The 12,730-nt window shown below is 46.4% G+C and overlaps 1 protein-coding gene across 7 annotated transcripts in view; it reads left to right on the forward strand.

Moving 5' to 3' along the window:
• LOC309525209 (C-type lectin domain family 2 member B-like) overlaps positions 1–12,730 on the forward strand; it is a 55,473-nt gene that overhangs the window by 39,125 nt on the left and 3,618 nt on the right. Inside the window, exons 1-5 of one of the 7 annotated variants that reach the window (XM_082210717.1) lie at positions 336–460; positions 5,273–5,800; positions 9,464–9,586; positions 10,315–10,505; positions 10,602–10,708. In XM_082210717.1, coding sequence (XP_082066843.1) covers positions 5,650–5,800; positions 9,464–9,586; positions 10,315–10,505; positions 10,602–10,708 — 572 coding nt within the window. In that variant the 5' untranslated portion in view covers positions 336–460; positions 5,273–5,649. Of the gene's footprint in view, positions 1–335; positions 461–512; positions 537–1,267; positions 1,444–4,819; positions 4,964–5,272; positions 5,801–9,463; positions 9,587–10,314; positions 10,506–10,601; positions 10,709–12,730 lie in introns of those variants that run through there. The other 6 variants (XM_082210719.1, XM_082210715.1, XM_082210720.1 and 3 more) reach the window with 6 other exon arrangements.

Here is a 12,730-nt window from a genome sequence, read left to right on the forward strand (position 1 = left end):
CTGATTGCTGTAGGGTCAGTTCCCTTTGTGGGCGGAGAGGGGATAGCAGAGAAGCAGGAGAAGGAGCGGGGGTGGAGCTGAACGCAGCAACCGCAAGGCTTCAACGGCCAGCGGCTCCTCCTGCTGCTATCATTGAAGGGGGGCTGCTTTGACCCTCCTTCCCCTCCCTGGCAGGAAGAGGACGAGAAGGAGAGCTAGCCAGAGAGCAAAAAGAATTTCTATGTGTTTTTTGCATAGCGTTATTTTCTTTTGAAGAAAAGGCAAGTAAGAATAGACATAAGAGGTGTTTATAAAATTACAGTCTTTGTTCCAAGCCAGAGGGGAAGGCAGGAGAGAGAAGAATGAAAGGAGAGGCGAGGGGGGAACTTCCACCCCTTTTAGTTCTGACTTGCCCAGTTGGCTTCAAACCAACCAATAGCAGTTCCAGAAAACAGGTTTTAGAAGCAGCTGCTGACCATAGGTCTGTATAAACAAGTTTGGCGCCAGCTAAAAACAGTCTTGTGTACATCAGCCTACCAGTTGCTTAGAAAGTTAACGTAATTATAATCTGCTTTAATATTTTTACTTTTGTATGTTTTAAATTAGGGTTGTGTTTTTTCTCAATTTTATTCTTTTATCTTTTTGTAAATCGCTCTGAGGTTTTTCCACAATCAATTGTTGTACGAATTATATGATTCCCAGGTTGGGGAAGGCAGAGACTCTCCTGTGCATGAGTAGGTTAGGTTTGTTACTTTCAAAAAATAATGAATTCTTATTGCTTTCTGCTATTTTGGGCACCTAAATGCTTGCCATCTTTTGTGAGACCTTGCATTGGCTGCCTCCAAAACATTAAGATCTTTCATTACTTTTTAAATCTCATTGTCTTTTGCAATGCTCTTTTCAACTTTCCACAGGCATTTTCCTGCCACTATAACACTTTAAATTTCCTTTTACTATAATACCTCCCTTGCTTCAAGCAAGCTTGTCATTTCTTAGTCTCAAACTCAGCAATCGCCAAGTTGCCAGCAGCTGTTTCTTCTTCTGCACATTGAGGGTGATCACATTCCCCGCTGGGAGGTCCTGCTCTTTGTTTGTGGGACTGATTTTAAATCATACACTTTGTGGCCAAGAATGCCTTCGGCCTCTAACAGGGTTGCACTGTTCTCTGAAGCAAGGGAGAAGACCTTGGGCAATTGAAACCATCTCTAGATTCAGGCTGGGGGGGGTGAGATTAAAGGCTGGGCGGGGCTGGAGTCAGAAACTGTTGACTTTCAAAAGTACAGAAACTGTTGACTAGGACTTATCCGGAGAACGAGGAGGCGGTAGAGGGGGAGGAAGAGGAGATGAATAGCAGGAACCAGTCGTTTTGAAAACAGTTTCTATTTTGCTTCTTGTGGGCTTGGTAGGCAGCAGATACTTGTTCCTGCACTGCAGAACCTGGCAGTGGATTGATTCTGCCAGAAGGTAAAAAGAATTCTATAATATATTGGAGGAGGGAGAAATATTGGGAGGGGGAGGAAAGGGAGATGGGGAGATGGGGAGGGAGACTGGGGAAAGGAGAAGGAGAGGAGGAAGGGGGAGAGGGTTTGGGGCTGAAGAAAAAACATTTCTAAAATAATATAAGCAGTGCTCTTTTTCTAAAAAAAAATATTTAGGGGTTCTCTCTCATTTTGACTCAAGAAAAGCACCAATTTATAGTTGAAATCAGGGAAAATAAATACAGTAACAGAACAGGACAGAGATGACTTATTCCAAAAGGTGGCTTTTTGTTTTTATTGTTTTGAGGAAACCCAGAGGGGAAAGCACAAATCCTCAGACCAAAATTTGTGGTTCTGCCAAAATAGAAAAAATTCTACAATTTATAGAGGGGGGGGAGATGGGGAGGGAGAGGAAAGGGAGAGGGAGATTGGGGAAAGGAGGAGAGGAGGAGGAAGAGTTGACGGCTGAAGAAAAAACATTTCTACAATAATATAAGGACGGCTTTGTTTGACTGGGGAGACTCCTAGAATCCTTTTGGTGGTTGTGAGGGAGGAGAGGGGGAGAATGTTCCCTTGTGCAAGGAGAACCCCTTGTGCTGACAGAACGTTCTCTTGGCACTGCTAGGAATACAACACAAAGTTCTCACCCCCTCATTCAATATAGTGGGGAATAAAAAAAATGGCTATACTGTTGTTCAGGCTTCAGAGAAAAGTGGAAGAAATTTGCAGAAATATGAGCCTCTCTGGATTAAGCCTGCCAAATTTTAGGCAGACCCGTTTGGAGGTTTTTGTGCCGGACACAGTGGCGTAGCGTGGGGGGTGCCAGGGGTGCCGGCCGCACCGGGCGCAACATCTGGGGGGGCGCGCTCGCTGCCTCCGGAGTCGCCGAAGAGCCTCCGGCGCAGGCTGTAGCAGAGCTGCATGTCTAGCGGAACCGACGAGCTGTGCGCGCGCCCGGGCTGAAGGCGTCCGGCAGGCAGCGGCTCTCAGCCCCGCGCGTCAGGGCCGTGGAGGACGCGCCAAGCAGCCCCTCCTCACAGCCCTGCCTCCGCCGCTGCTGCTGCAGCTGCTGGGCCATGTTGCATTTTCCTCGCCTCTCTGCCCCCCTCCTCCTCCGGGCAAGCGGCGTGGTTTGGGCGGCAGCGCTAGCAGCAACTCGCAGGTTAGGGGTTAGGGGGGCGCAAATTACTTGCCTTGCCCCGGGTTAGGGGGGGCGCAAATTACTTGCCTTGCCCCGGGTTAGGGGGGGCGCAAATTACTTGCCTTGCCCCGGGTGCTGACAACTCACGCTACGCCGCTGGCCGGACACCTTTATTAAAGTGGGTCAGACCTCACTATTAAGTTGTGGGTGGACATAGCAGATGACACTGAGATTTCTTCAAGTGGTTCTTTATAGTAAGCTGGAACTGAACTGAACTGAACAGCTCAGCTGGCCTGCTTTTATAGCCAGCTGGCTGTCAACATTGTTACAACAACAACCCAGGGTTTCGGGCCTAAACTAACTGATGTGGACCTGAGTGAAAACTATATACAGTGGTACCCCGCAAGACGAACGCCTCGCAAGACGGAAAACCCGCTAGACGAAAGGGTTTTCCGTTTTGGAGGCGCTTCGCAAAATGAATTTCCCTATGGGCTTGCTTCGCAAGACGAAAGCCCATAGGGAAATCTCCGGGGACCTCTTTTAAATGCTAGCGGTGGGGAGCAATGCCTTTCCCCCCACTCCGGCCTTCAGAAGAGGTCCAGGAAGGCTGGCGGGGGCCGAAAGGCTTTGCTCCCCAGCGCCAGCATTTTAAAAGCAGTCCGGGATAGCAGGGAAGCGCTTCCTGCTATCCCGGACGGCTTTTGAAGGCAGGAGAGATCCGCGAAGCCTGGGCGCGCTGCGCGCAGGCTTCGGCATGCTGGCAAGTCTCCGCCAGCAGCGGCAGCACTGCCGCTGCTGGCAGAGAGATCCGCGAAGCCTGGGCGCGCTGCGCGCAGGCTTCGGCCTACCGGCAAATTTCCGCCAGCAGCGGCAGCACTGCCGCTGCTGGCGGAAAGGTCCGGGAAGCCTGGGCGCGCTGCGCGCAGGCTTTGGCATGCCGGCAAGTCTCCGCTAGCAGCGGCAGCGCTGCCGCTGCTGGCGGAAAGGTCCGGGAAGCCTGGGCCGGACAGCTTTTGAAGGCAGGCGGGGGGAGCAAAGACTTTCGCCCCCGCCAGCCTTCAGAAGAGGTCCAGGACCTCTTCTGAAGGCTGGCGGGGGGCAAAAGTCTTTGTCCCCCCTGCCTGCCTTCCCAGGGGCTTTTAAATCGCCCCGGCAGCGGAGAAGTCCTCCGCTGTCTCGGGGCGATTTTAAAATGCCGCCCGCCAGCATTTTAAGCTCGCCCCGGACAGCGGAGAAGCCCTCCGCTGTCCCAGGGTTTTTTAAAATGCTGGGGGTGGGAAGAAAAGCCCTTGTCCCCCCCCCCAGCCTTCAGAAGAGGTCGGGGGACAGACTGTCCCCGGACCTGGTCTGAAGTCGGTTTCCCTAGGAACGCATTAATTGATTTTCAATGCATTCCTCTGGGAAACCGTGCATCGCAAGACGAAAAACTCGCAAGAAGAAAAAACTTGCGGAACGAATTAATTTCGTCTTGCGAGGCACCACTGTACACAATACCCCCTGGTAGCCAGGGTGAGAACTTCAATACATAACACTCACCTGGAGCACTGTGTCCATTTCTGGGCACCACCATTTACGGAGGATGTTGACAAGCTGGAAGGTGTCCAGAGGAGAGTGACATTTCTTTATAAGGCTTGGAAACCAAGCTTAATGAGGAGGAGGATCTGGCTATGTTTAGCCTGGGAAAGAGGGGACTGAGGGGAGATACAATAGCCATCTTCAAATATCTCAGGGGCTGCTCTCTCTCTCTATTTCTCAATGCCATGCCAGTGGGTGGTCCTATATTTGCATAGTAGTTTCCCAATTAGATATTGTTGTAAGTTTAGCAGAGGAGATGGGGGGGGGCTAGGCTGCATGCCTGAGACCCGGCTAATTCCTAGACCCAGCAAGAGCTAAAATCTTGGTAATGGCCCCTTAAGTATGGGTCAGGAGCATGGCGGAGTCAAGCGAGGAAGGAGATGGAAGACAGGCTCTGACTCTGAACCTGACAGGCTGCAGGAGGAAGCAGACCCAGGCCCCCCCTTTCCTACCAAGATATTGGTTTACTGAGACAGTTTGAGCAAGCACAGAGAGTTTCCAAGAAGGGGGCATAGAGGCTAGGCAACCAGATAGGCAGAGGATTGCCAGCTCTTCTCTGGGAAGCGTAGAATTTCCTGACCCTCAATCCCGAAGAGCTGAAATGGTGAGATTGCAAAGGGAGTGGGAAACGGGTTTTCCTGTTGTGACTACAATGATGACTCCGAGTAACCAACTGTGTCCATTTCTGGACACTGCAATTTAAGGAGGATGTTGACAAACTGGAACGTGTGCAGAGGAGAGTGACATTTCCTCATAAGGCTTGGAAAACAGGCTTCATGAGGAGGAGGAGGTGGGTAGGAGAAGACGGGGGGATATAATACGATAGCCATCTTCAACTATCTCAAGGGCTGCTCCCTTTCACTTGTCTCAATGCTCTCATTTCATGAAGTAAATGTAAAAACATTACTGTAATCATTTAGACTAAAAAGAAGCAATATTTCATATATGAATTTTCCAGCTCTGTAAATTAGTATACGTAGGACTACCTTTAGGACTACCTTTGGGGGGAGACTATACTAGTATGGAAGCAAAACTGCACCTTTTAAAGACTTCAAGAAGAGATTATTTATTTCTCCACTCTGTAATTTTGTCTCCACAGAGGAATCTTGGGACGTTGATGCTATGGTGAAAACTGATGTTGTGGTGAATTTTTTTCTGGCAAAAGCACAGAACTGATGCTTCAGACTCTGAAGAGACTTTCGTTTCATTGGGAATAAAAGGGGTCACAAAGACAAAACAGGGAAATGGAAAACATATTAAGTGCAGCCTGGCTGGACAAAGTATCTGATTAAAGCACACAATTAAGTGGTATTTAGAAAGGGTGTTTTCTCACCACATCACCTAGCCATACTGTGCTTGAATCTGCAATCCAGTGGTCTGCTTTCAACATATCTCAAGAAATTGCAAAAGTTTGTGTAACTAGAGCTGAGTAGCATTTGCTGTGAGGTCTGTGGATCCTCCTGGGAGAAGGAAAAGATGGGTTTCTCTGAAATTGAAAAGACGGAGCAAAGGCTCCACATGAATCCAGATGCAGCAGAGAATGGGAAATGGCCCAGAATCGTAATTAATGGAAGCACCAAACAAGCAAAAGAAGTCTTCTCTCCGAAACCAGGCCATTTTCCATATGGTAAGTGAGTTCTGATGAGAAAGGCATGAGTTTGTCAGAAAAGTTATGGATTTTCTGCTGGGATGAGAGCTGCAGAATGCAGGCCAACTAATCAAATTCATGGGGACGCTAATTTATTCAGGCAATTAAAAGCCATTGGAAAAGGATGGCTACATAGACACTTGTGTGAAAATCAAGGAAGGCTTCTCAGACTCTTCTTAGTTCCTCTCTCAGGTGGAACTATCCTTCCTCACGCAGGCATGCATAAGGAGAAGGGGGGTGAGGCTGCCCTTGAGGGGAGAGATTCCTGGCTGTTCTTCCCCTTCCCCTTCCATGTAGACCAAGAATGGAGAGCTTGTCTCTCGCCAGATGTTGCTGGATTCCAACTCCCTCCCATCACTCTCTGCCAGCATGGCCAGTGTAGACCAAAAACATCTGGAGGACCACATGGTCCCCATTCCTGCTGCACACAGACCTGGAGAGTCACTGATAAGCGAAGAGACCAGGAATCTGCAAGTGCAGGCGCATGGTCCACAGCATTTACTAGCACAGTGGTACTTTAATGTGTTGTTGTATCTGATTGGGTTGAATGATATGCATTACAGTAGACCATACTGAAATTTATATTTGAGTGGGTGATGTATAATTTTTTAAAAAATAAATAAATAAAATTCTCAGCAAATTGAGAAGCAAACGATACTGTGCAAATCCCCTGGCAGAGAACCCCTGTTAGACTGACTTCACAATTTTGCGTTATGCAACACTATTTCAGAACATATCTTTCAAAACATATTGGTTTCTCTTTCTTCCAGGAACCCAATCTGACCAACCAAGTGTTGGCATGTTCACATGCTGGTGACATGGCATTAACTGGAAAAAAAATTATCTGCTGAAAGCAGACATTCAGAGCTGCATATTGCTGACGAACCACTTTGCTGGCTAGTCCTTACATTTGGACCTGGTTTTCTTTAACTGTCAGTTATGCCATCCTTATCATATAATTAATATAGCAACCTTAGTCCATCTGTTAATCCTAGCCTGTGTACTACAAACTGCTATTTTGACTTATTTGGGTGAGGCAAGCTTGAAAATTCAATATCCTGCATTGAATGAATAAAGCTGCTTCTAGCACAGGGAAATGTTCTTTGGTTGAACAATTCATTTTAATGCATTTTGTTTTGCACATTAATGGATCTACCCGTGATGTGTTGGAACCAACCCTATGTTATACAGAAATGTGCAAGAGCTTAAACTGTATCCCCTTAATGGTTTGTTTTACGATAAAGATTAAGAAGAAGAAGAAGAAGAGTTTGGATTTGATATCCCGCTTTATCACTACCCGAAGGAGTCTCAAAGCGGCTAACATTCTCCTTTCCCTTCCTCCCCCACAACAAGCACTCTGTGAGGTGAGTGGGGCTGAGAGACTTCAAAGAAGCGTGACTGGCCCAAGGTCACCCAGCAGCTGCATGTGGAGGAGCGGAAACGCGAACCCGGTTCCCCAGATTACGAGTCTATCGCTCTTAACCACTACACCACACTGGCTCTCATTAAGATGGTTTCAGATTATTTGCTTGAGGTTGCTGCACTAGCCTGAGATGTGTGAACAAAATATCCCATTCTGTTTCTACATAGGACAGAGATCTCCTGTCACTTCCATGCTGCCAGCAACAAAAACTTTCAACTTCTGTTTTGATGGCAATTCAGATGCTCTAAAAGGAATGGGTAACTTGTGACCTTTGAGATATTGTTGGACTACAATTCCCATTACCTGTGACCACTGGCGATGATGGCTGGGGCTGATAGGAGTCCAGCAACACCTGGGGGGCTGCAGGTTACTCACCCCTGTTCCAAAGCCCTGTGTACCCAGTTATAATATAGCAGTATATGGCACTGCAGCTCCCTTGACTGGCACTGTTTTCTGGTAACAATCTTGGCAGCCAGTGGATTTAACAAGGCTGCCACTATTAGGCAATTTACACTGACAAGCATAACTTCTGGAAGTCCACCTTAGCAGGACAGATGTTACAACAGCTGCATTTCCAGGAGGTAGGCTACTTACCTGTTCTGGATGGGATTACAATCCCTCTAAAAGAGCAAGTGCTCAGCTTATACAAACAGTTAAATTTCAAATTTCTCTGCTTGCACATGCGTACATACATTGGCTAACCGTTAATGATTCACACAACGGGTTGTGCTGCCCTCTGTCTTTTGGCGTTGCCTATGTGACATTTGGCATGTATCCCATTCCATTCAGTTCTTGCAGTCCCTTTCTACTTTTGCCCTTAAAGTCCTTACTTTTGTGACCTAGAAACTGGATTACTTCCATGTTCTACATGGGGCTGCCCTCCAGCCTAGCTGTGAAGCTCTAGATTTTGCAGAATCCCTAGACCTCTGATGGAGGCAGATGGTTGACAGTACGTGGCACCTCTGCTAAAAGATGTTTGCAGCGAATGCACATACATTGCTAAGCCAGGTTTAAGGTCTACACCAGGCATAGGCAAACTTGGCCCTCCAGCTCTTTTGGGACTACAATCCCCATCATCCCTGACCACTGGTCCTGTTAGCTAGGGATGATGGGAGTTGTAGTCCCAAAACAGCTGGAGGGCCGAGTTTGCCTATGCCTGGTCCACATATACAAAGACCAGAAGAACTTTGGTCCAGGGTACCTTAAGGGCTACCTGAGCCCTTATATTCCAGCTTCTTCATTGAGATCATCCATAGGAGCACATCTGGTTGTCTTCGTGTCTCAGAAGCCCAAGTGACCTCAGCTAGAAGTTGGGCATTTAGCGCCACCAGTTCATGCTGTGAAAAGCTCTTCCAGCAGAGATACATCAGGCATCTTCACTTTTGACTTCCAGTTATCTCTTGAAGACCTCTTCCTATGCCAGAAAGCCTATACATCTGATTAAAATGTTGATTTCCCAGTTATATTAATTATTTTTTCTTTTCTTTTTTACTATTTCTACTGGTGATTTTTGTTTTATTGTATACCTTATTGGCCCAAATATAAGCTGCACCCGAATATAAGCCACACCTTTAAAATTAAAGGGGGGGGAGAGAAAATGCTCGCTCCAAGCCCATTTTTGTAAGGTTATGAATATAAGCTGCACTTTAACTTTTCATGGTCAGAATTTGGAAAAAAAGTGAGGCTTATATTCAGGCCTATACGGTAAACATTCTTGTTCAGCACCTTGATAATACAGGAAATGGTGGCTTGTACAGTAAATCATTTTTAATAAAATAAATAACTGGTGACTCACCAGCCATGTGCAGAGGCCTACCAGTTGGCTGACTTTGTGGTGGGAGGCACCAAGCCTATGAGCTTCATGATTCCACAGGTGAACTTTGTTCATCTCATACTCTTCCAACATCCCACTGAGCAAAATTGGGACATTTCTTTTTTTGGTCCCCAGCTGATCTGCACCACAAGTCAGACTCAGACCAAAAAATGGGACATTCCAGGATCCAATCAGAAGCCAGTATTGGCTTCTGTAATTCCAGGATGTCCCACATAAATCAGGACTGTTGAGTGGTATGACATCTTGGCGTGATGCAAGCTTGAACTCACACCTTCAATGTGGGTGGATAACCCAAGCCTGGGGAGACTTGGAATCCCCAGATACTTTGGAATTTCTAGAAGGACTTGTCCGGCATCTTGTTGAAACACTTTATTTCCCTCTGCAGGTTTGTGCACTAACATAAAAAGGAAACTTACTCTTAGAGCGCAAATTGTGAGCTTGGTGCTTAATGTCATTCTGAGCATCATCATTGTCGCCCTCGTCATCATCATTGCTTTATTAAGTACTGGTAAGTGAAGATCCACTCTGCTGTAACTTCTGCCATTTTATGTACATGCCACCTGCTCTCACAAATCTCATCTCCTCAGCAGCTAGAATAGCTTTATTGGTATTCAATTGAGGTAGCCTGGAAGCAGTTGCAGATGGAGGCCCACATTCAGGCAAGGTAGACTTCATGTACTGTAATAATAGACCAATATGCACACAATACGCACACAATTTCAAGTGATTTAAATTGTATGATACAATTCTAATCAAAGGCCTATCTCAGGGAGAGTCAACTAGACCCTGGCTGTGTATTTCATGGATAGTCAATTAAGGTCGACTATCTGTGGTTGAGCCACAAGAGAAGCTGCTCTATGTCCTGCAATCTCCTGAGTTTGTGGACAGAGATGGGCACTGGGGTGTCTGCCCTCCCTCCTACCCTCATTTCCCCACCCTTATCCAGCCCCGCCTAGAGATGATGGGGGTTGTCCGGCGACCTCCTGCACACAGTTTCTGTGTGGTGTATTTGCAATTATGTTGTTATACTATATTTTTATGTGATTGTTCTTATGATGCTTCAGATATGTTCCCATTTTCTATGTTGCAAGCTGCTTTGAGCAGGATTCCTTTTGTGGAAAGGCAGCACACAGATATAATGTTGATGAGTGGAGTACATTGCCTGACCTTTATTTTGGGTAGGACTGTTTATAAGCTATGGATAATGATCTGTCTCACTTTCTGATACCTTTCTAGAGAGAAGCGCAGTATTGCCAGCTGCCCTACCTTCTCCTTCCACTCCAACTGAGTGCTGTCCAGACGGCTGGATTGGCTACCAAAGGAAATGTTACTATTTTTCAGACGCTGACAGAAACTGGACTTATAGCCAGAATTACTGTGCCTCTTTCAATGCCTCTTTGGTTGTGATTGACTCCCAAGAAGAGATGGTGAGTGGGAAGATACAGAGTCTGCAGCCCCAAATAGAGTTGATTCTCTATTGGATGAGGGGTGGAAATGTATTCACACTTCTTTTCTTTATTAAGAGCTTCTTGAGACGACACAAAGGTCCTGCTGACCACTGGATTGGTCTCCAAAGGATGAATGACCAGGAGCCTTGGAGATGGATCAATGGCACCATTTTCAATAACTGGTGAGCATCCACAATGAAAATGTGTAATAAGCCCTTTAAAACAGTGTAACAGTTAAAACAGTTCGACTCAAGGAATGCTTACCCAAACAGATGTGTTTTGAGAAGCCACATATGCTGTGCTTTTAATATATATAGAAAATAAGGGGCCAGTATTCACCACAAAATTATTATAGTAAGTGCCACGCTTTTAACATTTGCAAAAGAAAAAATGTGCAGGTACTGAGTACCCCCGAGTACTACTGGAAAAAAGACACTGCATGTATTCCACAAGGGCTACAAATCTCCTGGTCTTAGCCCAGTGACCTGCGGTCAGTGGACTAGGGGGACGAGGCTAGTCCCCTAAATGTCCCCAGTAAATTAGAGTATTGAAGTATAAAAGCCTGGCACCTCCTTCCAAAGCCCAGGAAGCTTTTACAGTGGTGCCCCGCAAGACGAATGCCTCGCAAGACGAAAAACTCGCTAGACGAAAGAGTTTTCCGTTTTTTGAGTCGTTCCGCAAGACGAATTTCCCTATGGGCTTGCTTCATAAGATGAAACATCTTGCGAGTTCTTGCAAGTTTGTTTCCTTTTTCTTAAAGCCACTAAGCCGTTAATAGCCGCTAATAGCCGCTAAGCCGCTAATAGCCGTGCTTCGCAAGACGAAAAAACCGCAAGACAAAGAGACTCGCAGCACCACTGTACCTGGCTTAGAGAGGGAGATGTGATGCTGGACATCTTGGTGTCACAACATCACTTGCAAGATGTTCCTTACCCCTGGCCAAGTCGCAAGCTGGCGCCACTTGTCCTAACTGTTCCCCTACAAAAAAATTCGCTGCACAGCACTGTCAAAAGCACATTTGTAATTTCACAGTTGTTACTAGTAGCCTGCCTGAATGTTGAGGAACTGACCAGAAGCCTTCTCGCTTATTATACACAGAGCTCCACCTTGTGGTGAGCAGCATGATAATAATAATAATAATAATAATAATAATAATAATAATAATAATAATAATAATAATAAAATTTTATTTATATCCCGCCCTCCCCAGCTGAAGCCGGGCTCAGGGCGGCTAACAACACTAAAATAGTGCAACATTATAAAAACATCATAAGAATTAATTAAAATCAAAATTGATGGCAACCATAAACTAAAGTATTGTAAAGATTGCCAAAGGAGGGAGTCAGGCTGTGCCCTAACCAAAGGCCTGGTGGAACAGCTCTGTCTTGCAGGCTCTGCGGAAAGATGTCAAGTCCTGCAGGGCCCTTGTCTCTTGTGACAGAGCGTTCCACCAGGTTGGAGCCGCAGCCGAAAAAGCCCTGGCTCTAGTTGAGGCCAGCCTAACCTCTCTGTGGCCTGGGACCTTCAAGATGTTTTTATTTGAAGACCGTAAGTTCCTCTGTGGGGCATACCAGGAGAGGCGGTCCCGTAGATACGAGGGTCCTAGGCCGTGTAGGGCTTTGAAGGTTAAAACCAGCACCTTAAACCTGATCCTGTACTCCACTGGGAGCCAGTGCAGCTGGTATAGCACCGGATGAATGTGATCCTGCAGTGAAGACCCCGTAAGGAGTCTCGCTGCGGCATTCTGCACCCGCTGGAGTTTCTGGGTCAGTCTTTAAATTTGAAGGTTCATTATTGTTCCACAAGATGTGTATGTCTTTTAAGGGCCAGAACAAATAAAATGAACTAGTTTTACAGCTGTGAAGCAGTACAGCAGATGATGTTAAGTTGTGTTAATTAAGCTGTGTCAGCAATTGGGTATAGTATATAAAGAGCCAGTGAGAGATTTTACTTTCTTGGGCTCCATGATCACTGCAGATGGTGACAGCAGTCACGAAATTAAAAGACACCTGCTCCTTGGGAGAAAGGCAATGGCAAACCTAGACAGCATCTAAAAAAGCAGAGAAATCACCTTGCTGACAAAGGTCCGTATAGTTAAAGCCATGGTTTTCCCAGTAGTGATGTATGGAAGTGAGAGCTGGACCATAAAGAAGGCTTATCACCGAAGAATTGATGCTTTTGAATTATGGTGCTGGAGGAGATTC

Source organism: Podarcis vaucheri (assembly GCF_965113315.1).
Source record: "Podarcis vaucheri genome assembly, chromosome: 2".
NCBI lineage: Eukaryota > Metazoa > Chordata > Lepidosauria > Squamata > Lacertidae > Podarcis > Podarcis vaucheri.